The 25,769-nt window shown below is 50.3% G+C and overlaps 9 protein-coding genes across 10 annotated transcripts; 4 read left to right on the top strand and 5 right to left on the bottom strand.

Moving 5' to 3' along the window:
* Positions 1 to 303: 303 nt before the first annotated feature.
* Positions 304 to 2,484, top strand: PV06_04337 (uncharacterized protein). The gene has a single exon (XM_016405221.1). It carries the CDS (start codon positions 556 to 558, stop codon positions 2,224 to 2,226), a length of 1,671 nt encoding a protein of 556 aa, XP_016263427.1. The 5' UTR covers positions 304 to 555; the 3' UTR covers positions 2,227 to 2,484.
* PV06_04336 (uncharacterized protein) lies at positions 2,385 to 4,289 on the bottom strand. Its single transcript, XM_016405220.1, has 2 exons — positions 4,164 to 4,289; positions 2,385 to 3,989 (listed from the first exon to the last, which is right to left on the bottom strand). The coding sequence occupies exons 1-2, from the start codon at positions 4,224 to 4,226 to the stop codon at positions 2,724 to 2,726; spliced, it is 1,329 nt and encodes a 442-aa protein (XP_016263426.1). The 5' UTR covers positions 4,227 to 4,289; the 3' UTR covers positions 2,385 to 2,723.
* PV06_04335 (uncharacterized protein) lies at positions 4,155 to 5,717 on the top strand. The gene is made up of 2 exons (XM_016405219.1): positions 4,155 to 4,613; positions 4,676 to 5,717. The coding sequence occupies exons 1-2, from the start codon at positions 4,372 to 4,374 to the stop codon at positions 4,848 to 4,850; spliced, it is 417 nt and encodes a 138-aa protein (XP_016263425.1). The 5' UTR covers positions 4,155 to 4,371; the 3' UTR covers positions 4,851 to 5,717.
* PV06_04334 (uncharacterized protein) lies at positions 4,627 to 6,125 on the bottom strand. Its single transcript, XM_016405218.1, has 2 exons — positions 5,728 to 6,125; positions 4,627 to 5,675 (listed from the first exon to the last, which is right to left on the bottom strand). The coding sequence occupies exons 1-2, from the start codon at positions 5,963 to 5,965 to the stop codon at positions 4,984 to 4,986; spliced, it is 930 nt and encodes a 309-aa protein (XP_016263424.1). The 5' UTR covers positions 5,966 to 6,125; the 3' UTR covers positions 4,627 to 4,983.
* Positions 6,126 to 6,248: 123 nt separating this feature from the next.
* On the top strand, positions 6,249 to 7,315 carry PV06_04333 (uncharacterized protein). Its single transcript, XM_016405217.1, has 3 exons — positions 6,249 to 6,464; positions 6,586 to 6,901; positions 7,042 to 7,315. Exons 2-3 carry the CDS (start codon positions 6,696 to 6,698, stop codon positions 7,163 to 7,165), a joined length of 330 nt encoding a protein of 109 aa, XP_016263423.1. The 5' UTR covers positions 6,249 to 6,464; positions 6,586 to 6,695; the 3' UTR covers positions 7,166 to 7,315.
* A 148-nt stretch (positions 7,316 to 7,463) lies between these two features.
* Positions 7,464 to 12,664, bottom strand: PV06_04332 (uncharacterized protein). The gene is made up of 3 exons (XM_016405216.1): positions 12,387 to 12,664; positions 12,073 to 12,334; positions 7,464 to 12,022 (listed from the first exon to the last, which is right to left on the bottom strand). Exons 1-3 carry the CDS (start codon positions 12,482 to 12,484, stop codon positions 7,622 to 7,624), a joined length of 4,761 nt encoding a protein of 1,586 aa, XP_016263422.1. The 5' UTR covers positions 12,485 to 12,664; the 3' UTR covers positions 7,464 to 7,621.
* Positions 12,665 to 12,835: 171 nt separating this feature from the next.
* On the bottom strand, positions 12,836 to 14,003 carry PV06_04331. 2 transcript variants are annotated; one of them, XM_016405214.1, is made up of 6 exons: positions 13,919 to 14,003; positions 13,808 to 13,859; positions 13,710 to 13,748; positions 13,632 to 13,660; positions 13,366 to 13,585; positions 12,836 to 13,319 (listed from the first exon to the last, which is right to left on the bottom strand). In XM_016405214.1, the coding sequence occupies exons 1-6, from the start codon at positions 13,968 to 13,970 to the stop codon at positions 13,031 to 13,033; spliced, it is 681 nt and encodes a 226-aa protein (XP_016263420.1). In that variant the 5' UTR covers positions 13,971 to 14,003; the 3' UTR covers positions 12,836 to 13,030. The 2 variants fall into 2 exon arrangements, with proteins under 2 accessions (XP_016263420.1, XP_016263421.1); XM_016405215.1 differs by lacking the exons at positions 13,808 to 13,859; positions 13,919 to 14,003 and having other exon boundaries at positions 13,710 to 13,787.
* Positions 14,004 to 22,215: 8,212 nt separating this feature from the next.
* Positions 22,216 to 24,082, top strand: PV06_04330 (uncharacterized protein; the record flags this gene model as incomplete). The annotated part of the gene is made up of 6 exons (XM_016405213.1): positions 22,216 to 22,593; positions 22,684 to 22,831; positions 22,897 to 23,233; positions 23,308 to 23,582; positions 23,677 to 23,910; positions 23,982 to 24,082. 6 exons carry the CDS (start codon positions 22,216 to 22,218, stop codon positions 24,080 to 24,082), a joined length of 1,473 nt encoding a protein of 490 aa, XP_016263419.1.
* Positions 23,820 to 25,721, bottom strand: PV06_04329 (uncharacterized protein; the record flags this gene model as incomplete). Its single annotated transcript, XM_016405212.1, has 1 exon — positions 23,820 to 25,721. One exon carries the CDS (start codon positions 25,719 to 25,721, stop codon positions 24,117 to 24,119), a length of 1,605 nt encoding a protein of 534 aa, XP_016263418.1. The 3' UTR covers positions 23,820 to 24,116.
* Positions 25,722 to 25,769: the final 48 nt, after the last annotated feature.

The following is a 25,769-nucleotide window of genomic DNA, read 5'->3' as shown; positions in this document are numbered from 1 at the left end:
ATCGACCGGTCCTCGTTTATGACTTACTAGGTGCAAGAGATAAGAACATGAGGTAGTGTAACTGCTGCTTCGGTACTTGAAGAAGTCATTCCGAATAGGGGTTGAAGTTAGGCATCGTAGGTGCAAAGCAGAAGTGATGGACGAATACGAAGTACAAGGACAATACTGGCACTCGTACGGAGTACAAGGCGTGGGTGCTTAGCCAACCACCAATTCCTTAGTACTCGTAACTTCATGCGGGGGTGCAAAATTCAGTCCAAGCACTCTCTCTGTACTCTGTACAGTAAACACTTTCCGGCCGAGCTCATTCCACCACCGCCATTTCACTGCCACTGTCACTTTCTGTCAGTCACGTTACGAATACTGTGCACGTTGCATAAAATCACACTACTCTCCCCCCTCCCCCTTGTGGACCACTACAGTTCTACGAATACGTACACCTACCTAGGTGAAGACCAGCAGACCGCCAATTCGCTCCTTTTTGGTCTGCATATCATGCTCGCTCTGTCACCCTGAGATTCGTTCCCTCGAGGTGTTTGTTTCACCGACTGCAAAATGGCCACGACTACCTCCCCCAGAGACCGAGTATGGTCTCGAAGAGAAATCGAAGGACTGATAGCAGATGGTCGAAAGATTTTCATACTTGACGGTCAGGTGGTCAAGGCTGATGCCTGGTGCCCGTTTCACCCTGGAGGAGACAAAGCTATTCGGCACATGGTTGGAAGAGATGGGACAGACGAGGTTCGAGCATTACATTCACTCGACGCTCAAGCACGCATGCGGAAATATGTTATTGGGAGAATCGAGGGTCGTTGGATCAATTTCACACCTCCGATTCAGGGCGGACATTTCAGGCCGCTGGCCGGAAACGAAGATCAAGAGGATGATACAGGCTCCCAGACCGATGGCGATTTGAGTAGTCGCTCAAACACCAGTGTGCCACCGTCTCCCATCTTCGACGCAGTAGATGCCAAAGTTCGCAAGACCGAGGGCGGTTCATCTGTCTACACGACCTCCGCCAAAGACACCGCCGACGTCCAAACAAATCCCATCGAAGCAAAGCTTTCTGCAGAGAGGGCTTCTGACATTTTAAAGTATCCATCCCTGGACTACGCTTCTCAGGATAAGATCATCGCCAAATACCGAGAGCTCGATGCACGCATCAAAGCTGCCGGACTGTACGATTGCACATATTCATCCTACGCCATCGAAGCGTGTCGATACTCACTCTTGATCGCCGGGTTTCTCGTCGCCCTGCATTATGGGCACTACGCTATCGCTGGCATCTGCCTCGGAGCAGTCACCCATCAACTTTCGTTCACTGTCCACGATGCCGGCCACATGGGAATCACGCATAACTTCCATGTCGACACTTGTATTGGTATCTTCATCGCCGATTTCCTGGGAGGTTTGTCGGTCGGCTGGTGGAAATGGAATCACAATATCCACCACATCGTCACGAACTCTCCTGAACACGACCCCGATATCGAGCATATGCCGTTCTTCGCCATCTCAACCCGCTTTTTCGACAGTCTCCGTTCGACATTTTACGAACACGTCATGCACTTTGACGCGTTCTCCAAGTGGATGATTTCGGCGCAGCACTGGCTGTACTATCCCTTGCTCTTGTTTGGCCGATTCAACCTCTACCGTCTGTCGTGGATGTATCTCATCCTTGGCCAAGGGCCCAGGAAGGGCCCTGCGTGGAAATATCGGTACTTGGAGATTGCGGGAATCATTTTCTTCTGGACCTGGTATGGGTACGGTGTTGTGTACTGCTCCATCCCCAACAACTGGGATCGATTTGTGTTCTTCATGCTCTCGCACATGGTCACAATGCCTCTGCACCTCCAAATCACACTGTCCCATTTCGCCATGTCAACTGCGGACTTGGGCGTGCATGAATCATTTGCACAGAAGATGCTTCGTACGACAATGGACGTCGACTGTCCTACCTGGTTGGACTTCTTCCACGGCGGCCTGCAGTTCCAGGCCGTCCACCACCTGTTCCCGCGCATCCCGAGACACAACTTGCGCAAGGCACAGGACTACGTCCGGGAGTTTTGCGAAGAAACCAATATTCCGTACGTGATCTATGGCTTTGGCGAGGGCAACAAAGAGGTCATTGGACGCCTGGGAGAGGTGGCTAAGCAAGTCAAGGTTTTTGAAGAGTGCAAAAAGGCCTGTGTCAAGGACATCGCTGAAGGGCGTGGTCTTGATCACTGAGCGAAAGAAGATTTGGGGGTAGGAGTAGACTTTCCTGTCCTGGCGTTTTTGGAAGTCTGGTGTGGCGGCATGGCTTGTTTCCTGACGCAGGTAATTCACGTTTCTAGCCTACCTAAGGTAGGTAAAGAAGCGTATCATAATGATCAGATGAGGCCAAGATTAGATATATTTATACATATATAAAATTACAACAAATGTACATAGGATAGGTTATTGCATCCTAGCAAGTCTTTAGGAATGAATGAAGGAATAGCAAAGCTCTACTTTAATGTTTAAAGGCTCCTCTTGGGATCCCTTGAGCATTTCGTCACTCGTGATTGTGCACCTCAATATTGCCGTCATCCAGTCTTTACATCTTTTTATGCCGAAGTGAATTCGTGGAACCTTGGTTTCTCATGGTTTCTCACCGTGGGGGAGGTGATCCCATCATTGAGGAGCTGCCGAAGAAGTATATTCTTGGGATTTGTGAAAAGGATCAAGAATCTTCGCGTGTCGTTTCAAAACTCGATGCCGCCATCGTTGACTTTGAAAGCAAAACCAAGATCTTGCCTCCTCCTTTGTTCTTCACCCCCTCGATCGAGATGGTGGTGACGTTTGTTGGTGGTGACGGTGGCAGTTATTTTCGAATCCTTCACGGCTTCGAACCTTTTCTCGGCGTCCCGCAGACATTCGTCCATCGACATGTGAGGGGCAAACTGTGGGACCAGAGTCTTTTCCAAGTGTAGTGTCAGTCTGGCGTAGTTCGTCCAAGGAGACCTTGATGGTGTGTTGTTGTTTTCATTCGGCGGTGGCGGTGGTTGTAGATTTGACTGGACTTGAGCAGTGGCACTCGCTTTCGACGACGACGACGAAGAAGAAGAATTCGTACTGAATATGACGGCGCATTCGAACCTCTCTTGTAGACTCTTCAAACGTTGGATGATCCGGGTGGTTCTAGAAAAAGTTTCGCGTGTCTCGGGTACGACGTCGAGTGTAGACCCTGGAGATTTGGACTGAATAAGACGGGCCATGTCCCTGTCCAGTCTGTCTTGCCAGTAGAAGGAAGTGGCCGAGTCGACGACCAAAAGGCCCAACGTGCGATGGATACTGGAATGTTTGGTCCGATCGAGCAGTACGGTCGGCAGGGAGTCGAGGATCGAAAGGAGGTGCGAGGAAGACTGAGGACGAAAGACGAGAACGTGATTCAAAGCTTCGCGAGCTAGACTCTCGAGGGATTCATCATCAGAGTCGAGTGGTCGTACCGACGTGTCTTCTCGCGCGTGCAGTGTAGATGGGCTTAGACAGTGCCGCATCACTCGGTGGAGACGAGTCGATGAAAAGGCACCGTCGGAGTCGATGTAAACCACCACCGAACCTCGACCTCCATGGGTTTTGGGTAGTGCCGTCAATGCGGAAAGGTAATAGAGGAGTGTAGTCTTGCCGCGACAGGATTTGCCCGACGTTATCTCGACCGTCGTTGCCGTTGATGAGGAGAGACCGCGATGTGGTGGAGGACGTCGGTTGTAGTCATTGCGACCACTTGTGACATCTTCATAGCCTTCGCCCTCACCGACCAGGTCAACACGAGTGATCGGACTTTGTGCTGTGGTAACAAAAGATGGCGATTCTAATCCTGTGTGTCGAGTTGACGAAGGTTCTGGTCGTACAATAGTCCATGGATCCAACAAGGCTTCGAGCCGATCGAATGTGGTGGTGACATTTCTTGTGCGAGTACGTGGATGTAGATGTGAGCGTGATGATCTGAGTCTGACCTCTGCAAGAAACTGACAAGACCTCAAAAGATATCATCCGTTAGATACTTCTCTCGTACAGTGTACCGAGTACACTCTCGTTCAACTTTCGTCGTAAGAAGGGGGCAATGGTAGGCGACTCGGTGGGGGCAGCCAAAATGAAAGTGCACCACCAAACTAAACAATGTCCGGACTCAACTCACTCACCTGTTCTAGACACTCCTCTTGCACATCCTCGAGAAGTCTGGCGCCATATTGTTCCGCCGACATGCTCGCGCCATTCTCTCAATAAGTTCTTTTGCAGAGTGCGTCGGAAGGAAGGTTACAGACGACAAAAGTTCTGTACGACGGATACAAGAACTTTTAATAAAGGCGAAAATATATAGGCATCCGCCCCAAAAAACGAGTCAAAGATATGGCTCCGCCTCAACACCCTTTCCCGGTCGGCGCCCTCGAACAGCGAGTACAATACCACACCGTCGACTTCAAGGAAAAGAGTAGGAAATTGGGAGATTTCGACCTGAAGCGTGATTGCACGTTACTCGAGCTGGTTCAGTACAGTTGCACCACGCCCGAAGAACAGACTGAGAGGCTCATTGCGAACCCTCACGCAGACATTGGGATGGAATGCCACCCTTTTGTCCGACTGTTTAGAAAGTATGTGTCCTCACACATTTCACGCAAATACGACAGTCTTCTAACTAGGTACTGCTGTACAGGTGCGAAAAGAACGGCAAAGTATTCCACGTCGAAACAACGGCGTGGGAAGGTGAACATGCATGGAAACAACCCCCAAATTCACGACCGACAGCAGGTATGAGCAACAAAGCCGATGATGAGTCGACTACAAACGCTATCGCGAGATATGCTACGTATTTCTGGTCACCAAAATGAGCCTCGCCTGGGTCCCCCGGGGTATCATATGCAATATCTCCAATCCTCTTTTCCAAATCCATCAACGCCGACGCTATGTAATGACTAGTCACGAGCTCAGTGAAGCCCTGTTCTTCTTTCTACAATCCCTCACTCAAGAGCCTTTCCGTTCAGCATCAGTCGTGCTGTTTGCGGCTTGCTTCCTCTTGACCTGAACATCATCCGGCATCCGATAGGCTTTTTCGCTGGATACAATGGGGCCCAGCTCGAAACCTTCGCGTTCTTTAGAAAGAAGGGTACGCAGCGTTTCTTCGAATATCGCCGGCTCGGCTATATTAACAGTGTTCTTCGCACGTTTGCGAGGGCCCAGTGTGAACCTGGGTCTCGAGGACCGGTCAATCGAATGTGTCGCATCCAACTTGACTGCGCCAGCCAACTTGCGGAGCGCCTGTTCACCCAGCTTTCCTTCTTGTGTCGCCAATTCACGGATCTTCCTGGTATCAACCTCCCGATGAGGAAGTACAGGTGTGTCTCGGAAGGTATGCGCCGATGGCAGCTTGGGAACGCCTTTGGTGTTGAAGGTGAACTTCTTCAGCTCGCCCTGTCCATCGAGTTCGGGGCCAAGGAATGATGAAGGGAGTTCGATGACATTGTGAAAGGAGTCTTCGGGAGGAGTCGGGTATAAAGGAGGATTACACTGTGGCTGTGATGCGTAGGGCTTGAGTTGGTCGTCGGGTCTAGAGATCTCAAGTACTTCGATTGCGGTCTCGAAATCAGTCGCAATTGGAACAGTTCGACGTGCTGCTAGCATTGACCGACGAACCATAGAAAGTACTTTGAGTATGACTTTATCATCATTAGCAATTTAGAACAACGTCACAGTTAAAAGACAATATACATTCTTCAGTGGCCGCGGTTAATGACTCCAGCGCGACCGACTGGATATAAGGATCTGTTATGTTTTGTTTCAACGCCTCGCCCTCGCATATCGTCTTGACGCAGTCCACGAGCAACTTGTCTACGACCTCCTGTTCGATGAGTGCCGGCTCCCGCGTGGGAATGGACTGAGCCTTGTGTCGCATGACATGGTGATGATGGTATGGTTGTTTTCGTGTGGCTGAGGTGGTCGTCGACATCTGTTTCCTAAAGGACCGAACTTGAGGAGAGAGGGATGGATGGGTGTGTTGCGACCGTTGTTACAGGACGATGTCGACAACGTTCCAAATGTTTGATGTCCCGTATTTGCGACCTTGGATACGGATAACTGAATTATTACCCTGTACGAGTAACGAACGGTCCCTTAGTGGTGCAGGGTGGTTCGGTCAGTTACGAGAAAGTGGACTGATCCGAGCACGGACAATAGGGAAAGTGCCAAGACCAGCTGCTTTCTAACTTCAACCTGCGGATCTTCGAGGAGAGCTTCACTTGTTGCAAACGACCTTCATTCACCTTTCCCCTCCGAAACTGTACTCCCTGCACACACCTGCTCCCGACCTCCACCCACTGCGTGTGTGTGTTTGCTGTATCGGTCGGTCCCCTCGCAACGATCTACAAAAGCTACAATACCCAGTACAGGAAGCTCGGAGAGAGAGCTTTCACCAACCACAAAAAATGGCGATTAAACCAATCACAGGAGTATGTCAACCTGCAACCAAGCCCAGTTTACTTGCTCAACTGAGCACATTTTTGGGGGCAACCCTCCTCCTCTGCCAAACCGAAGCATGTTGACTGACAATGTTGTTTTCTTCCTTTCCAGATGCTCCGACGAGGTCTCGTCTTGGACCTGAGTATTGCGATGGGTAAGCGAACCTTGTGACCTGCTCCCTACTATGTGTCTCGACGACGAAAAAGAACCCGAAGAAGAGAATGGAACAAGGATATGGTGCGCCAGCGAAAGTGCGAAGACAACAAACACAAACGACAGCCCATACTTCGATTCGAGGAACTGGCGGGACCTTGCGGAAGAGGAGAGAGAGCCACACACACACAGAGAGAGAGAAAGAGAATTTGAAGCTGACAAGTTTGCGGTATTTCAGGTCTAGGAACGACGTTTGGTTATCTATGGTGGTACGGTAAGTAACAAAACCAAAACACGTACACATGGCAGTATACCTCTTGCCGGCCCCGGAAGAGGATGCTCCTAGCTTCTAGAAAAAGCTATAATGTGTGCTACAAAGGGTTGAAAACGCAAAAATACTGACAGATCCCCAAGGCTACCACCTGCCCCGCGTCCGAGCCCGAGACAACTTTTACGCCAAACTGGAAGACGAGAGAGCGAGAGAGGCCGGTTTCAAATAACCGTGTCGCACCCAACGGTCGTGATGGTGGTTTGTTGAGGAGGGGGGAGAGAGAAGTGGTGCTTGTGCTGGTCTGTTTTAACAATACAATACCAAACCAAATGAGACGGCCAGGAGTTACCTTAGTTATCGGGCTACCGACCTCGAAGTCTGTACATATTGAATCAATCACAAAGTTGTAAAAGGAGATTTCATCTTTCTTCAACCAGGTCTTTGAAGAACAAGTCTGCGCTTCTTCCGTTTCACCTTGACGTCTTCGTTTCGCATAAAACGACTCCTCTAGGATCTATTGACATACAAAACCAGTTCTCGGTAATATACACTTGATTTCTACGGTCGTCTAACCTCATCGCTCAAGGTGTATCAATTATGGACCTCTAGCATAGAAGATGCCTATCCTGTAAATCGCAATAATTCATCGTCTCAGATGCTCATGATACATTTATCCATGGAGCCAGCGTCTCTTACAGGCGTCCAATGAACAACCAACGGCTCTCATGTTGCCGTCTTCTTCCTTCCAACCTTGACCGCCTTGTTCCACGCATCTTCAAAAACGGCCGGCTTCTTGCCCTTGTCCTTGCCTTCCAAATCGACATTGAGGTACCTCACGACCTCGACACTTCCGGTGCCGACGTTCATCGTCTTCCCCACAATGACACTCTCACTCACACCCTCGATCTTGTCGATCTTGCCCGCGATGCCCGCGTCAAAGACGTGGTCCGCTGTTTTCTCGAAACTGGCCAGTTGCAGCACACTATCCCGCATCTTGGCCAGGCCGAATCGGGTGATTCCTAAAACCTCACCCTTGTAGGTCATCACGTCGGCGAGCAGGGCCATGTGTCGAGGGTCGATGGAAAGAGACTTCATGACCTCCTGGATCTCGAGGATGATCTTGGCGCGGGCAGCCTCGATCCCGAGGACTTGGAGTGTCTCGACGACACTGTTGGTCTGCGTGTGGTACGCGTCGACACCCTCGGTGTTCATGCAATAGCGCAATCCATATCCTTCCACCATGACTTTGTGCATTTGAACGGGCTTTCCGTCGTCTTTGGTCGGAGCTTGGGCCGGGTTCGACGGAACCGCTTCTTCATTCTTGACCCTGGATTCAGGTGAAGCCGAAGCTGTTGTACCTTCCTCGTCTTTGACCTGGGATTGTGCCAGCTTGCGTTGCTGGGCCTCCGCCTTGATGCGGGCAGACTTGGCACTGAGTGCCTTGATCTCATCGCTTCGGGGGTCATCTTCAGCCATCACGACCGCTCTCGTCGCCAGCGGGTGGCCGAGCACGTGCACACTCGGCAATATTCTGCGGAGGGCTCGTAGTCGTAGGAGTTTCTCAGTTTGCCCTTCTTCGTCGATCTTGGCGGCATTACCGCGCTTAGCCGACTTGATGGCACTTTCAGTCTCGATCATGGCTTCACTTGGAGATTTGACTCGGATGCGCAGTTTTGCGGCTTTGAGCTGTCGATGGCGCTGGATTGCAAGGCAGATATCCTGGATGGTTAAATCGAGACCAAGTTCGGTAATCGTATCAAGGCTGATCTTGAGAGCAATGTTGATGGTGTGTATCATCGGAAGTGAGATTTCAATATTCTCTGCCACGTCTTCGAGGTAGAGACACTCGATGCGACCTTTCACAATACGCCCAAGTGATTCTGGAATGGACAAATCTCGACGACGCTCAAGGCGACACGTGATCACGGGTGTGCTGATTTCCTTCGATGCGTTGATGATCTCTTTGATACGAGGTACACCAGCCGTGAGCGACATTCCTGCAACACCAGCAAAGTGGAAAGTTTTCAGTGTCATTTGTGTGCCTGGCTCACCAATGGACTGTGCACCGACGGCGCCGACGGCATGACCTGGCTCAACACGAGCACGTTCATATTTCTCCAGGCAGAGGTTGATAAATGCTTTGAGAGTCTTCTCGGAGACCTTCGAGGTCATCTCGAAGCGGTCCTTTGTGGACGGTGCTGCTTGGACTCGAGCGACGGATTGATCATTCGACTCGGACTTCTTCTGCTTTTTGACGGCCTTTGGTGACACGGGTGGTGCAACGGAGGCTCCCTTGCGGCTAGAGCGTCTAGTTGAGTTTGCCACAGAGTCGATTTCGACGTCGTCGGCATCAGTGTCGACCTTGCGCTTGCTCGAATTGGAAGCTGTTGGTGGTGGAAGAGCAAATGATTTCTTTTGTACTTTCGCATCCTCGACCGACCGGATCTTAGCCATGACGAAATCGTGGATAGATTGTAAAAATGCACGGTGACTTTCGTGCTGATCAACGAACCTGTCGTCGTCGTTATCATACGGGAGCTCTTTACCGTCGAGATCAACACGGGTGAGAAGAGCACGGTTTGGTGCGAGAATTTCTTCCATGATCGTAAAGATCTCGGTATCACTGAGACCAGGGTCGTTCATATCGAAGGTAGTGGCTTCGACATGAGCGAACGTGCGTTCAAAGTCCACAGGCTTTGCACTGGCCTCCATGTCGACTGGATCCAACTCATCGTCACCAAAGCGGAACTGAACAATATTAGATGCCGAGTTCCGTACCGTCCGATCATATTGTGTAGAGAGATCTTCAAGGGACTTCATCAGCCGACGTGACATGTAACCAGTCTCTGCAGTCTTGACAGCGGTATCGACTAAACCGACTCTACCACCAACTGCATGGAACAGAAATTCATAAGGGAGTAGCCCGCTGAAGAAGCTATTCGATACAAATCCTTTCGATGGTGGCGATCGCTCATGTTTGGCAAAGTGCGGCAACGTCCGGTCTTGGAAGCCATCGCCCACACGTTTGCCTTCGATATCCTGCTGTCCAAGAAGCGCAGCCATCTGTGTGACGTTAATGTTCGAACCCTTGGAACCCGAAATGGCCATGACCATGGGAGTGTTTCTCTTGCTGAGTTGAGATGTCAAGCGCCCTGCAATATTTGTACGAACAGTACTCAGTACTCTGATTTGTTCAGCCTCGAGTGAACCTGCATCGTCGAGACCAGGCTTTCTCTTCAACTTTCCGGCCTTGGATGTCTTGACGAATTCAAGGCATTCTTCAAAAACTTTTGCAATCATGTCCGCCTTCTCTTTAACCAGCAACGAAGGTGGAGTGACATCACTAATGCCAACGGTGAATCCCTGGTTGCCCAACCATCTCGCACAGAGCTTTGACAATCGATTCATTCCTTGTGCAGCTGCGTCTGGACCAAAGTCACGGTAGAGAATGTAAAAAACCGAATTCTTCTTACCAGAGCCAACAGTCGCCTTGTCCATTCTGCCGCAGAGAACTTCAGAGTTGCGAATACATAGAAAACTGTCATCTTGTAGATCCCGATGTAGTCCTGGATGGTACTGGTTGTGATCTCGACAGGAAGCATCGAGATTGATTGTCACAGGTGACTGTTTGTTCGGTCTCATCATGGTGCTGAAGACTTGTTTACCCGTCCAAAGGGTTTCCGGTTTTATTACAGCTGGTGGAGGAAGTTCGAATTTTGTGTCAGGTTCCAGCATCCCCATGCAAATCGTAACAAACGTCTTTCTATCAAAGAATTGATCGAGAGAGCTGAGAAGAAAAGAAGCAGTGATAAAATCCTGGATGGCCGAGATGATGGGCTCACCATTTTTTGGAGTGACAATGTTGTGCTTGACGCCCATCAAAAGTGTCGCTTCTGTTCGTGCTTCCTCGGTCTGAGGCACATGCAAGTTCATCTCGTCTCCGTCGAAATCAGCATTGTAGGGGTTGCATACACATTCATTGAGTCTGAAGGTACGGTGAGGTCGAACTTTGACGAAGTGACTGAGAATACTGAGCTTGTGCAAGGATGGCTGACGATTGAACAGGACGATGTCTCCATCTTCCAAGTGGCGCTCGACAATGTCCCCTTCTTTGAGTTCCTTCGCAACAACGTGTGGTTTGCCGTATCTTAAGAAGATCCGGAAATCTCCTTCTTTTTTCCAAACGTAGTTTGCTCCAGGCCAAACACTGGGACCGTTTCGGATTCTCTTTCGCAGCTTTTCGATGTTGATCTCATTGACAACTTCTGGATATGTCATGTTCTTGGCGACCAGAATAGGTACAGCGACTTCATCGATGCTTAGGTTCGGATCGGGAGAGATGACCGTACGACCAGAAAAGTCAACCCGTTTGCCGGATAGGTTACCTCGGAAGCGGCCCTGTTTGCCTTTGAGGCGCTGAACAAAGCCTCTGATCTGTTTTCCGAACTCCCCCTTTGCAAGGCCTGGCACGTCACTATTAATGTACATGGCCAGTTGAAGGGAGAGGTAATCCCAATGCTCGATAACAGACTGAACAGGGGCGCCTTTCTCGATAGCTTCTCTCAGAGCGGTGTTTGCAGCGACAATGTCACCCAACTTCGCAGTGATATCGTCCTCTGTGCTGGCTCCTTCCTGTCCGACCGATGGCCGGATACACACCGGTGGCGCTGGAATGTACAGCCATAAGAATGACTCCGGTTTGGCTGAGCGCAGTCCTAGCAATTCTCGGTCAGCCTGTCGTATGCGTCTAAACAACTTGAGAGTTCGTAGAGGGTTTAAATCGTCCATAGCCTTCTTGAGGTGTTTGTCAAGCTCCGAATTTGACTGCTTTGCATGGTTGAATGATTGGTCGAACTCGACCTTTTCAGGCGGAGGAACTTTCTTTTGTGCCGTAGAAGAATTGTAAGATTTGAAACGATCATGAGAAATTTTCAAGGAATATGTCCCAGCTTTCCTGACAAGACCATTGATCGCACCGCACTCAAAACATGTTTTTGTCTTCCGGCATTGGTCTGCAACTCTTCGTACGATCGCAGCCTGTCTGAGACTGTCGTGCTGTGCTCTGCGGAGTGCACTTATGAATTTCCGGCGGTCGGTTTCTGACAGGAGGATGCAGGAACAGTCCTGACAAAGTTAGTGTTTTGATCCAGAGCCTCGGAGGCCAAAGTGCATGCCTTGCAAATGCTCTGCAATATTTGAATGATTTTTTTGAAGTATCCCACATGAAATGCCGGAAGAACTAGACGAACGTGACCAAAATGACCATTGCAGGTCTGTAATTGTTCACCGCAAGTTGCGCAAGTATCTCGCTTTCCGGAGACGCCCATGCGCCTATCCAGAGGTCCATATTCAGCGTAGGTGCGACCTTTGTCGAGATCGAACAGTCGGCGGTCGGCGAGTTCGACTTGAGACTGATTAATGATGTCTTGATCAGATCTGTGGAATTGTCAGAGCATGTTTTTTGATGCGCTCCCCCAAGACTCCATACAAAACGCCGAAATGTAATTCTTTAATCACTTTTGGAGCATCGTTAATGACCTGCTCTTTGCCCGGCCACTGGTTTGAGACTTCTGTAGCCACAGGCATCTTGCCTTAGTTGTCACCGCAACGCCTGGAATGTGGACACGCGAAGGCGACGCATCGGTTTCTTCTAGGTCAGGTTTCTTTTGTCGTCGAATCGGAGAGGACTATCGCATGATGAGGCAGGAAATTAAATGTGACTGTGTCGCAGGCATCAATAGGCATTCGACGTCAATTTTGTTGCGGCGATACAGTCTAGAGATTCTTTAGGTGGGCGACCAGCGGATTCCAAAATCTTTCTCCAAATTTCGCACACAAGCCCCGCCTACCGACAAGGCTGTATGATAGGCACACAGCCTTGTCCGTACTCGTATTTGAACCAGGCTACTTGGACTTTAACAGGAGACCATACATACTGGCATTCTACAGGCATAAGTCTTTTCTTATCCTAAAATATCATAGCACTAGCTATAGATGAACATCTGTCATGAGAGTCATTATCATTGCTAACCTCGAAGCAGCAAGAGATACCGCTGACATCCATCCAACCATCGATCCCTGTTGTGAACCCCGAAACGCCTCGCTCCTTCAGGCTGTTGTGGCATAGATCCATCAATCTGCCAAACGATAGCTAACCATGGTATCAACTTTGTGATTGCTGGTGCTGAAACTTCGTAGCTGCACCTTCTCGCCGTTCTTAATTTCTTTAGCATCACTGTCACCCCATTCGATAGGCACGTCAGAATCTGCGTCTGCGTATACAAGAACATTGAAAGTGCAGTTGCCGTCGAGTACAGGCAAGAATGTGACTGACGCCGTGATCTGTCGGAAAATAGCCTGTATTTCTTCTTGAATCTGCGCCTCCGTCTTCTCAGGTTCGGCCTCAACAGGTGTTGCGTCCCTGCATTTGTCAGTTCTATTCTGACGCGTGTGCTTGATTATCCTACTCTGGGGCTGCGTTCTCCTTATCTCGAGCTTTCTTGGACGCCCGGTGGTTTGACGACTTGCTCATGATCTGAACATCGAATTGCCACCGCTCAACGTGTTCTCCAGTCTCTTTGCTGGTGATAACCACCACTAGTTTGGAAATCTTGCCGCCCACCATCCACTTGTTCAGCTGCGACATGATTTTCTTGATGTACGCCTTGACTTGATCATCCGAGGAGACTTGCAACGGTTAGCCTTTCGCGTGCGATTGGAACTATCGTCCTACCGAGCATATTAAGTCCATATTTCTTGACACTGTATCTCTTAGCTTTTGCCTTGCGCTTGGGTGCGCTTTCTCACTCACGGTGTAAAATCCTCAGCAGGATACACGCCTCTTTGAAACCTTCCAAAAGTCAGCCTTTACCGCCAACTTCAGATTTTCTTGCCGTTTTCCAGACTCACAGAATCGTATTGATGGAGTATTCAAAAAATTCGGCTACCAACTTCGAGGAGCCTGGCAACTCGATCAGCACATGTTACACAATCATTGGCATTCAACATCATTCAACATACCTCGCAAGGCTACTTTATGAAGCTGTGATTTATCTTTCTTGTCGACCGCCATCTTGTTTGATGCTAATCAAATTCTGCAGGCAGGATAGACGCAGTCAGAACAGGGAGAGGGTTTCGGTGTTGACAAGGCTGGTTGGCAGGGTGATTAATAGCCACTCGTGACTTGCCAAGAATTGGCCCCTGTAATCGATACTATCACCACGAACCACTCCTTACTAGCTTTTGTACTCAGACGAGCAATTGTTGGGCATTTATTACATTTTACTGAGTACTGGTTGGTATACATAATTCAACTAACGGATGCCTCAAGTGCCACTCATTCAGAAGCTTAGACACGGTGCAAGTTTCAAACAAGCGGGAGCGGTGCCTGCACCTTCATCTTCGGCAGCATTCCGAGCGCATTCAGCTCTTGATTCATCTCGAAGATACTCTCCATGGTGTCCACAAAACCTGTCCATCCAAGTCGACGTGCCTATAGTCAGAGTGTTAGTAGCCTGAACTGTGAGTTTGGTATATGCTTCACTGACTTTGTTCATCGAGAGTGGCCCAAAAACGACGAACAACATATCTCCAATCAGGAAATTAGCTTCGATGTCCAAAAACGGATCGAATGTCAAGTTTTCCCTCTGCATTATGTCTTTCCATGCCTTGTGGTTCTCGGGGTCTTTGGCCCATTCCACCATCGAAAATGCAAGTTTAGTCGATTGAGGAGGACCATACCTATATAAACCTCGGTCAGTAATATCTTTGAAGAAAGGTAAGTGGTGTTTGGGATTTACCCCATGGGTGCATCTTTGCCTCCTCCAATCTTGAACTCTGCCCAACCAGAGTCATCTTCGCTGGGCGGCTGCACTCCTTTCTGGACCCCGAACCATCTGACAAGCTCGTGAAAAATGCGATCCCAGGAGATTGGGCTGGTGTCCTGGCTGTTGAATGCTTCATTTCGACACTTGTCCTCGAGTATGACCCATTCGCTGAGGTAGCCAGTCAGCATTGCACTCCCATGTTGTGCGCAGTATTGCTGCCAAAGTTCCCAGGTGCCAGAGAATGCCAATGCAGTTCCACGCTCAGCAGCAACGGCAGCGAACACCGCGAACGCGTATAGTCCATTCATTTGAGCCGTTGAGGATGTTCCAATGATAAATGGGGGACGAATGATGTTCCACTCCACGTTATTCGAGGCACAGTACTTGAAGACAAGATCTTCTTGTGGGTAATAGAAGTTGGGTGCCAGATGGCGAGGTTGAGGATCGGATTCGACGTTTGGAGTCCGAGCTCGTCCAATGTGACTGCCATAGTTTTTGGCCCCAGTCTGAAGGAGAAACCGTTTGGGTTTTATGTTGGTATTCCCTAAAGCTTGGAGAAAGTTTGAGAGCATAGCAACATTGACGTCCACCAATTGCTGATCATTGGACCACAAGAGGTTCCCATCCTCCACCTTCGGCTGAAGATACGCGTAGTAGAAGATGTACTGGACCTTGTCTACAGCTGCGTTCAGGATGGCCGCAATCTCTTTCGGGTCTGATTGCAGATCACACCCAATGTGGTGAACACGACTGCGGACGTCCAAGGGCAGCAGACTCAACATGTCTGCCGAAATGGGACGTCTCGACAATGTGTATATCTTTGACCAACGTTGAGGCGAACTCAGAAGCGCTCTTAGGGTGTTGAAACCAGAGATACCATTGGCACCCGTGATCAAAGCTGTTAGCCCCGAAAGCTGAGGGTCGAATTGCGGTAGATTGTGATAGATGCCGACATTGCGGACAGGGTATTCCTCGGACGACATTGGGAATGGGGGGCCTTTGAATTGGCAAGAAGGTATTTACTTTGCACGGTGTTTTACAGAGAGCATTCTGAACATTCCTGGCCACCCCAGGCTATTTAAAGCCATTTTCATTGACACAACAGCAAAACCTCTGGGGTCTGGGGACGAGATACTCGGCTTCAAGCCCCTTGATATCTGGAGAAGTGTGAACCCCCCGGGGGCGGGGGCGGGGGAGGAGGAAGTATTTATTTGGTGTGAGGCCGAGGCAGGTCAGACTAAGCATTTCTGATTGGCTTAGAATGTACAGACTAACCAAGTTTACTTAGTGTTGATGAGGCTATCACTAATCCATTGTCGTTGGATTCAGTCTCATATCACATAATCTCTTCAGGATTCGGTTTAACTACAGTATGTTTCTTGCTTCCTAAACACAATCTGCAGTGTCCAAGCTAGCCCTTGTGGCCATTAACCAGAATTCGCGCGGTATTCTGCCTCGGCCCCCGTCGACCTCAATGATCCCCACAACCGAAACCATGCACGCTCCTAGTTGCTCGGTTTGTTCAAAGACTTTCAGCCGAAGAGAACATTTACGTCGTCATATGATAACGCGTAAGCAGTGCTGTTGATCTTGGTATCCCTTGTTTTGCCTGCTACCACTGAGATATCCCGGACCAACCCAGAAGCTGAGCTGCTGACATGGGGTGGTACCAGATACCAGTCATAGACCTTTCGAATGTTCCAAATGTGGCAAGAGCTTTAAGAGAAGGCACGTCGCTACCGTGACGTCTAGTTCGGTGTCAAGCATTCGCTAGCTAACGGACACGCAAAGGGATATCCATCTGAGGCACGTCGAAATTTGTCAAGTTATTCCAGAGCTCAACGACCTCATCACCGAGACGACCCCTTCGAACACAAGTGTTGACCATCGCCGGAAATCCACCTCTACAAGGGACGGCTCCACCGTGCCTCAATGGAACATCGGGAGCACACAATCATTCATATCACAGCTTGAACGAGAGTCTTTGAAAAGACTCCAAAGCCAAGATATTCATGATTCGCTTCCCTTCTTTGTTCGACTTATATCGACAAGCGGGTTCGCCGGCACGTTCGATCCCGACCTTTACTTACAGTCAGACCAGCGCTCAGAACCCTTTACACTTTGGGAGAGCGAGAATCTGCAAAGTACTGGTGGTCCAACCAATGAATTTCCAAATTTCATCCTTGACATGCCAGATGACTTTCCATGCAAGGATTGGATGGAAACAATGTTGACGAACTCTACTGAATTCTCAAGCCAGCATGTGAATGCACGGCCAATGGCAGATCCCACATCTCCGACCACGACAACAAAAGAACCATGGAGTGGCGACGATACCGAGCATGCAACTGCTTACGATCCATTGTTCAAGGTCGCGAATGAGATTGTACTAAGACTCATCTCTACGATTTCAAACAAAGCTCCAAACAGTCCAATCCGCTTGAGACCAAGCGTGGCATTGACGAAGCGTGCCCGTGATTTCTTCAGCGCTCGCAATCTCCATCGCTTCATAGAGCTCTACTGGTCAACGTGGTATACACACTGGCCGGTAATCCACAGACCAACGTTCGTCCACCCGAACGTTCCGTACACGCTCGTCGCTGCGATGGCACTGATCGGGGCCAGTTACTCCGTCGACCCAGAAGACCGCCGCTGCGCAAAGCTCTTTTGTGACCCGGTGGAGGAGATGATTTTTGGTGACGAGTACTTTGGCGACTCCTCATCCTACTCGGTGTTGAATGCGGTCTGTATCAACAGGCGACTAAGGGCACTTCAAGCAGCCCATGCGATTTGTCTTTGCCAATACTGGGAAGGGGACGACAGAGGGAAACGGCGAGTGAGGAGGCATCGGTATGGGCAGGTGGTGGCAGTAGGAGTTTTACCTAATGTTCAGGCAAGACGGCGACTAACAAGTCCCACAGATGGCTCGAGAATTGGGTTTCGCCAAAGCCATGCATGTTGACTTGTCATCTCTCGCCGAGGGTGATTTTGACTGGGAGGATTTCGCGTTGAAAGAAGAGCTCATACGGTTACAGCTGTCCTCACATACAAATTTCAACCTGTGCTGACTTTATACCACCCAGGACTCTAAATTACATTATTGTTCTCGACACTGGTTTCACGATGATGAACAATATGCCTCCCCGGGTCCTTCCCTCCGAGTTACGCGCTGATCTAGTTTGCCCCGAAGCCTGCTTCCGGGCAACGACGAAGGCGGACTGCTTCAACCACCTGAGAACGTGGATGTCGCATCCTCTCTGGCGGAGAGGTCGACGCATCTCGACCGCAGAGGCATTGAACGTCATCAGTAGTCGGGAATTGGACTCGGAGACGATGCAGTTCTTCGCCCAACTCGGGGATGTGAATCTGGGGATCTTGATCATGTGTAGGTGGATCTTCTGATACTATCGGTGAGCGAATCGTTGTTCTAACGGCAATCTGGCACATCGTTAGCGATCCATTCCGTCATCTTCCATGTCCGTTCATCGATCGGAATCCAGCATGCTTGCCAACCTGTTCAATACTCGCTCCGGAATTGGAATCGTGTCTGGACGCTCCGCTCGCTGGAGAATGCTCGACAAGCCTTCGGGACGCCGTCACCATCGGAGCAGCAGACGGCCGAACTTTCAGAAGAGCGATGGCGAGGTCCTGGTTTCATGAAGGATTGTTTGCAATTCTGGTTCTTGGCACAACTTGTGCTGAGTAACCCAACCGACAATCACGCCGAGTACGACCAAGCCGACATGACTTATTTGAAGAGCCTACTGAGAATGCAGCACAAAAGCCGAAAGCAGACCTGGGTTGGTGTGTGACTTGTGAATTAGCACATTGACGCTGAAGGCTTGACGGGTGTAAATTGATTGTATATCACACTGCTTCCTTGCTGCAGGACTTGACAATTAGCGCTCCAAAGTCACCTATCTGGCCAACATATCCAGTCGAGTCCCCTGACGGCTGCGTATGGCTATCTCTGGATCCAATCCGACTAAGCCCACGACTGTACAGGTAACTTTGTTCAAAAGCTGCCTACCTGTGCTGGACCTTGACGGAGGAGGTTTCGTCCCGAAACTGTGCCATCCACCGATCATCGATGGCGTCGGCGGTGAGATAGGGTGCAGTGCTCGCTTCTGGGTCTCGATCTTCCATGGTGAAGCCCAAGCCGAGATGGGCCCATCTAACAAACAGAATCAGTCAGCTACTCTGCTCAGCACGTCTTGGACTTGAAAGCACATTACTACTACGTGTGCTGGTGTCTCAATCCTCAAATAATACAAGACTTACTGGTTTTTGGCGTGGTAGGTGATGTGATAGTCTTCATAGCGCGGAGACCTGATGGTCTGCATGTAATGAAGACTACTGCCGGGCCAGATTGCAAACACTTTCCCTGTGTCGGCATTCTTGTACCAGGATCGACAGTCTTCCTTCCACACGGTCCGTTTGACAAACTCTTGGACGTGAGCGTTGAATGCGTCGGTCACGTCCTGTCGCGGAGCCAGGGACCGGATGTTTTCTTCTTGAAGCTTCTTGATGACTTGGATGGCGTATTTGGTCACCGCGAGGAGCGGCCCCAGAGCCGATCCGTTCATCGCCGGCCAGGTTGGGCCACCGTACAGGACATAGTTTGGGAAGTTCGGCACCGTAATGCCGAGATAGCATTCAGGAGCATCGCCAAACTGCTCTTCGAGGGTGATACCGTTCTGTCCGACCACCGGATGATGTGGATGGTAAGAGACGTCGTACCCGGTCGCGCAGATGATGGTGTCGACTTTCCTCTCCACGCCGTCTTCGCCGATAACCCCAAATTCACTGACGCGACGGACTCCCGTGAAATGGACGTCGATGTTGGGCTCTTGAATGGCTCTCATGTATGGATCTCCCGGGGTGACACGTCGGCAACCCACCGCCCACGTGGGAGTGAAACCCTGGAGAAGTCTGGGGTCCTTGATATGCTCGGCCATGCGCTTTTGAAAAAACTCCTTGGCTTTCTTTTGTGCGTCGCTTTTTGCAAAGAAGAGGTTCCAATCGCCGTTGACCTGGTTCTCGATGTCACTCGCGTGGGCAGCGAGTGCTGTCTTGCTGGCCCGGAATCCGGCTTTCTCATCCTCGGTATACGCGTGGTTGTCACCGTAGTTGTTGGCGAGCTTCACAAACCAAACGGCCGTTCTCACAAAGATGTCCATGTGCTTGACAAAAGGCTGTTGTAACGATGGTGGGGTTCACTGGTCAGTAGATGCTTACGCGACACGAGAGGACACGAAACAAGAGTGACGGGGACGAACCTGCATGTTTGGTACCACTTGGACTGAGGATGCTCCGGACCCAATGACTGCCACGGACTCATCTTTCCACTGTTCCTGGCCGTACGAATCGTCCCATGCCCCTGTGTGAATGATCTGGACACACAAAATAAATTTAGCCATGGGGACGTTGTGTGTGTGTGTGTGTGTGTGTGTGTGTGTGTGTGTGTGTGTGTGTGTGTGTGTGTGTGTGTGTGGTGTCCGGCCGCTGGCCCTTCTGAACTTGCCTTGCCCTTGAACCTTTCGAGTCCTTCCACGTTTGGCATCTTGGGCCGACTCAAAACACCAGTGCACTGGAGCAGTACATCGCAGCTGTCCTCAAACTCACGAGACTGTCCGTCAGGGCCGGTCTGCAGGATCCTGACCGTCCATTTGCCGGTCTCTTCATTCCAATGACTTCCTGTGATTCGGGACTTGAAGCGCATGTACTTGCGGAGATCGAAGACGTCCACCACCTTTTCCAAATACTCCTGAATATCCTCGCAACGGGAGAAAAACAAGGGCCAATCGGGCTAAAACGATTACCATTGTCAGTACCGCGCGTGACTGACGACTCGAAACCGTGTTTCAAGTGACCGAATGGCCGCCGCAATAGGTCACTCACGTTGAGGGCAAAGTTGAGCGAGTATGCATGCGAGGGTACATCGCAGGCGCATCCAGGGTACCTGTTCACCAGCCATGTGCCGCCGACGGTACTGTTCTTTTCGTAGATTTGTAAGTCGACACTGTCGATTTTTTTGAAATCTGTCTTAGCTTTATGCTTGCATTGGTCTGGGAGACGAAGAAATATCGCTCACTTCTCACAGTCCTTTTGAACTTGATATGCAGTCTGGATTCCCGACACTCCCGCTCCAATGGCAATCACTCTGACCCTCCGATTATCTGGGGGAAAAAACGTCAGAACCCAAGCGTACATACCGACGGTCATACCAAGGGGGCCGGTCATCGTCAACCATCGACAACAAATGGTGTCAGTCGGTGGTGGAAACTCACTTGGACTGCGGTAGGTGACGTCCGGAATCTCGTACGAGGTGGCTTCGTCGAGTGAGGGCATGGATGATATCATGGCCGCTGTTCTCTCAAATTTGGAAGGAAATTGACGAATTGGGGGTCTATGGGAGGGAGGGTATGTCGTCTCTGGATCTGTTGGAACAAGTTCAACTCAAGAGAAGACGAGTTTTATATACCGATTGGTGAGAACAAGGGGGCTGTCGTGCTTTTTCTTTACCAGAAGGAATGATCGGGAAAAGCGTTGGAAACCAATCCGAAACCTCATCTCAGACCCGCCCAAAAAAATCAAGCAATGCTGGAATCATGATAATGATTTATCATCACAAGTATCTATTCGAGTCCAAGTTTCGATACCAATATACAAATCCATCACGACGGTGCTTATCTGCGGCTCCGGGGTCTGCCCGTCAACATCGTTGTGAGCCCATCCGATATGGGTAAAGGCGAATATCTAGACGCGATATAGAAGTCGAGAAGCGCCTGTACGGGTATACGTCCACAGCAGAGCCGCCGGCTTACAGAAATCTAGTTGCTTTCACTGACGCGGTCATCACTGAGATGGGGTCTAGGTTGACGAGGAAATCCTGAATAGACTGAACCGAATGGTCTATCAAGATATACCCGAACCGGAGGCTGCGAGAAGAACAAAAAGGGCGGGCGTCGTCGAGATATGTGGAGAAAAGTGCTTAGAGACATCTCTCACAAGTCCGGAATGATGTCCCCCAATGAACATTTTCCTCTCCTCTCGGCACAATGGAGGGGAAGAGATTCAATGTCGAACCAGCGGTTAGACTTGGTCAGGAGATCTCCATAGCAACTTGCCTTCAATCAAAGACAGTCGACAATTCTTGCTCGAGGCCGGCCGGGGTGGAGTCCCCACATCTAGACGCGGTGCAAGGGCGCTGCTGATTGTCTTTGATCCCTGACAGGAAAATATACCTCGATAGGTTTCTTATGTATGTGTGTACAGTACATCTTCTGAGAGAAGGAGCAGCGGAACAGTAACAACACAACAACACTTAAAGCACCGCAATGAGCACTCTTTTCTCAACGCAAAGATTTGTTCATGAGCTTCTTGCTTTTCGACATCCCCATCTCGGATCGGAGAGAAATATGTTTACCCTTGATTGTTTCCACAGAAAACAGCCTTGATTGACTAACCTCAGATCTGTTTCACATCAGTATGTCGAACAATTCACAAAATGACCTAGGGGTGACCGAAACAAAGGTCGTCCACCACCCGCAAGAAGTGGACGACGCCGCCGCCGATGCTAAAGACAACCTCGGCGTCATCGGGATCGACGAGTTCCGAAACTTGAAACGGACCTTGTCGATGCTGGGCATCGTCGTCGTGTCTTTCGACCTCACAAACAGTTGGATCGGCATCGCCACCAGTCTGGCCATCGCCATCGCGCCTGGGGGCACGGTGACGCTGCTGTACGGCGTCATCTTGGTCTCGGTCACGTTCCTCACCAACGGGGCGACCCTGGCCGAGCTCGCATCCGTGTACCCGACCGCTGGAGGTCAGTACCATTTCACCTCGATCCTGGCTCCGTCGAGTGTCAGCTAGCCGCTCTCGTACGCCTGCGGGCTCCTGGCTGCTTTTTCGTGGATCGCGACCGTCGCCTCGGTCAACCTCATCACGGCGCAGATTCTGCTGGCGGTGGTCATCCAGTTCACGGAAGATTACACCCCAGAGACCTGGCACTATTTTTTGTTGTATCAAGCTATCAACATCATGGTCCTCTTGTACAACGTGTACCTGATCAAGAAGACCACCTGGATCTATGACATAGGCTGTGAGCAACCACCTGTATAAAGCAAAACATGGCTCTGCGTTAGCTAACCAATTGTCCGAGACAAGTCTTTTGGACTTTGGCATTTTTTGTCATCATCACACTAACATGTGTAGCCATATCAAGCCCCAAACAATCCTCCTCCAGCGTTTGGACCATCTTCGAGAACAACTCGGGCTGGTCAGACGGAATCTCATTCCTCACCGGCACATCGACTCCACAATACATGTTTGTCGGCATCGATGCGTCACTTCATTTGGCAGAGGAGTGCTTGGATGCCGCTAGGATAGTACCCAAGGCTGTCATGAGTGTGGTGGGGATTGGATTTGTTACGGCCTTTGCGTACGCCATTGCCGTCTCATACAGTTTGAATGATTTGGCCACCATCATCTTAACAAAGACAGGGTGAGTGATATCTTTTCCCACGTACTAACATCCAACACAGCCGTCCAGAGACTGACAAGCTGTGTCATTCTTAGATTTCCGACATACGAGTTGTGGATCCAAGCGACAAGGTCAGAGGCTGCGGCGACAGTATTCATGGCCGCGCTCATGGTGGCCATGCCCATCAGACTCAATGCCATGCAGCAAACCACATCTCGTCTGACATGGGCATTGGCACGAGACGATGCCCTGATATTGTCCACTTATTTGTCAAGGGTGCATCCCGACTTGAATGTCCCGGTCCAGGCTCTGCTCTTCAACGCGGCTGTTGTGCTTTTGACCGGCTGTCTGTATATGGCATCCACCACAGGTAAGTCTTCGGATTCCGTGGCAGGCATGGAAGATTTCCAGACCAAAACACGCGCTTCGTATGAAGGGCTTAGCTGATTGAATGCTGCTGAAAGCATTCAATGCATTCATTGCGACGTGCGACATTCTTCAGCAGATATCTTTCGGCATTCCTGCGGCGCTCTTGCTTTACCAGCGACGCCCAGAGCATCTTCTACCCCGGGCGAGAAGCTTCAGGCTGCCGAAAGCCCTCGGCTATGTGGCAAACAGTGCTTGTGTTCTGTGGAGCCTCATCACCACCGTCTTTTACCTTTTTCCAGCTATTAGACCGGTGACCACCTCAAATATGAGTAAGTTGGATTGCTGGTTGTCGACAATATTGAGTCTAGTAGAGATTGGCTGATTAGATTCAATATGGCAGATTATGCGGTGGTAGTGATTGGAATCATGTGCATATTTGGGCTGTTGAACTGGTTTTTCCACGCGCGAAATGCGTACCATGGCCCGCGCATTGAATATTGAGTCGTAGAGAGACGTCTATCCTCCAACGACTTTATCATCCAACGCACAGCCGGACATTTCTTTCTGTCATGATTTTCTCGATCCCCCATGGACCGAACGCAGTTGGGTCGTCGCTCTCCCAGAGCCAACGCAGAGTCCGCATAAGGGCATATGCACCAAACATTTTGGGCATCCTCTCATTAGCACAATCAAGCATGATCTCCCGTCGCACCTGATCGCGTACACATGATCCAACGACCAACATTGGCCAAGACATCGTTGTCCATTCAGAGCAAGCCGGAGGAAGAAGAGACATGAGGTTGAGGAACGCTTGAATTTTGGGTTGAATGTCGTAGAGAAGGAGAGAGTTCGGCTTTCCTGGACCATGGATTGCACAGCTCAGATAGACGTACAGCGCCTGCTGTAACATCAGCCCCGAAACCTTTAGCGCATCAGACACATCCTTCCCCGTGATGTCCTCGGATGGCTTCCATTGTCCGATCTGAGTCTCAATAGCCCTGAACTCAGCCTCACAGTGCAAATCCTCGTTCGGCTGGGAATGCCGCTCTACGGCCAAGGTTTGAATCTGGGGGATAAGCATGTATAAGTCGTATGCACAGCCGAACATGAAGCCGTAGAGCTGACCAAAGGTCCCTTCCAGCCCCACCTTCTTGTGCATGATATGCAGTTGGGGAGTAGTGTGTCTAGCAGCGAGTCCAAAATTTCTCGACACCGTAGTTAAGAAAGTGTACAGCTCGGCAATAAATTCACATAGAGGTTCACAGCTCCTTAACCAAGAAGGTGGCACTTGCGCAAGGATTTGGGTGACCGCGTTCAGGTGATGAAGGACTGCTCCGTGAAGGCTACCATCGACACACTTGATCGGCCGAGTTAGCTGGGCCTGCGGAAGCGCTGGGAGGGAGGGTGGCATTACCTCAAATTCACACAAGGACAAGAGTAGCGCCGCAAGCACCAAAGGTTGATCACACATGCCTCTTGCGAATTTTGTGATTTGATGCTTGGCAAACCTGATGGCGATTGCATAATGCTGCCTCCCGAGAGCGTAGAGAGAGTCATTCCCGAGAGCGCTGGTATAGTGGGATGCACTAATCGCGAGGATTGTATGCATGATGCCATCATTGGTCATGGCTAGAGGAAGCAGACATGTAACGAAAGGGTTGTAGCAAAACCCCCGAGCTGCGAGCATTCCGGAGGTGGATTCATGAAAGTGTTGGAAAAGTCGCTGTTCTCTTGGAGACGCAAGTGCTTTGGAGTGGGTTGAAGAAGTTGCAAATAGGGACTCCAAGCATGGCAAGATGTTGCCCGGTCCAGCACCTAGAATTGGCTCGAGGTATGAACATCCTGAGTGGTGGGTGAGATCATTAGCTGGCATGATCTGCTTGCCATGCCGCTTCGTATCCAGCTGTTCAGAGACACCGTAGTCTGAGAAACCCCTCGGGTCAACGTTTTCTGCAACCGCGCCATCTTCTAGAGCTGGGTTCGGTGGAGAAGGCCAGGAACAGAGGAGAAAATTGCGACTACATCCCAAACAGACCGGCTTCTCCTCTGTGCAGCGCTTCCTTCGCGCCCGACACGTCAGACAACCAGATTTGGACCTTGCATGAAAGCGTCGTTTCCTCTTAGACGGGTCGATAACCATGCTGCCAGGTACTCGGCATAGCAACCGCGAGTGAAGCCAGGTGAAGAA

The sequence above is a fragment of the Exophiala oligosperma genome (assembly GCF_000835515.1).
Source record: "Exophiala oligosperma strain CBS 72588 unplaced genomic scaffold supercont1.4, whole genome shotgun sequence".
NCBI classification, from domain to species: Eukaryota; Fungi; Ascomycota; class Eurotiomycetes; order Chaetothyriales; family Herpotrichiellaceae; genus Exophiala; species Exophiala oligosperma.
This window is presented reverse-complemented; position numbering and strand designations above follow the sequence as displayed.

What these genes read in the sequence shown, in the direction of transcription:
- PV06_04333 (XM_016405217.1), top strand. Translation starts at nt 6,696, where the DNA reads ATGGAACAAGGATATGGTGCGCCAGCGAAAGTGCGAAGACAACAAACA. An exon ending in TGGTTATCTATGGTGGTACG is followed by an intron (nt 6,902 to 7,041) that starts GTAAGTAACAAA and finishes CAGATCCCCAAG; the next exon opens with GCTACCACCTGCCCCGCGTC.
- PV06_04334 (XM_016405218.1), bottom strand. Translation starts at nt 5,965, where the DNA reads ATGTCGACGACCACCTCAGCCACACGAAAACAACCATACCATCATCAC. An exon ending in AACCGCGGCCACTGAAGAAT is followed by an intron (nt 5,676 to 5,727) that starts GTATATTGTCTT and finishes ATGATGATAAAG; the next exon opens with TCATACTCAAAGTACTTTCT.
- PV06_04335 (XM_016405219.1), top strand. Translation starts at nt 4,372, where the DNA reads ATGGCTCCGCCTCAACACCCTTTCCCGGTCGGCGCCCTCGAACAGCGA. An exon ending in TTTGTCCGACTGTTTAGAAA is followed by an intron (nt 4,614 to 4,675) that starts GTATGTGTCCTC and finishes ACTGCTGTACAG; the next exon opens with GTGCGAAAAGAACGGCAAAG.
- PV06_04332 (XM_016405216.1), bottom strand. Translation starts at nt 12,484, where the DNA reads ATGCCTGTGGCTACAGAAGTCTCAAACCAGTGGCCGGGCAAAGAGCAG. An exon ending in GAATTACATTTCGGCGTTTT is followed by an intron (nt 12,335 to 12,386) that starts GTATGGAGTCTT and finishes ACAATTCCACAG; the next exon opens with ATCTGATCAAGACATCATTA. An exon ending in TATTGCAGAGCATTTGCAAG is followed by an intron (nt 12,023 to 12,072) that starts GCATGCACTTTG and finishes TAACTTTGTCAG; the next exon opens with GACTGTTCCTGCATCCTCCT.
- PV06_04336 (XM_016405220.1), bottom strand. Translation starts at nt 4,226, where the DNA reads ATGTCGGCGGAACAATATGGCGCCAGACTTCTCGAGGATGTGCAAGAG. An exon ending in AAGAGGAGTGTCTAGAACAG is followed by an intron (nt 3,990 to 4,163) that starts GTGAGTGAGTTG and finishes AGGTCTTGTCAG; the next exon opens with TTTCTTGCAGAGGTCAGACT.
- PV06_04337 (XM_016405221.1), top strand. Translation starts at nt 556, where the DNA reads ATGGCCACGACTACCTCCCCCAGAGACCGAGTATGGTCTCGAAGAGAA.
- PV06_04331 (XM_016405214.1), bottom strand. Translation starts at nt 13,970, where the DNA reads ATGGCGGTCGACAAGAAAGATAAATCACAGCTTCATAAAGTAGCCTTG. An exon ending in TACTCCATCAATACGATTCT is followed by an intron (nt 13,749 to 13,807) that starts GTGAGTCTGGAA and finishes GACTTTTGGAAG; the next exon opens with GTTTCAAAGAGGCGTGTATC. An exon ending in CCTGCTGAGGATTTTACACC is followed by an intron (nt 13,661 to 13,709) that starts GTGAGTGAGAAA and finishes TAAGAGATACAG; the next exon opens with TGTCAAGAAATATGGACTTA.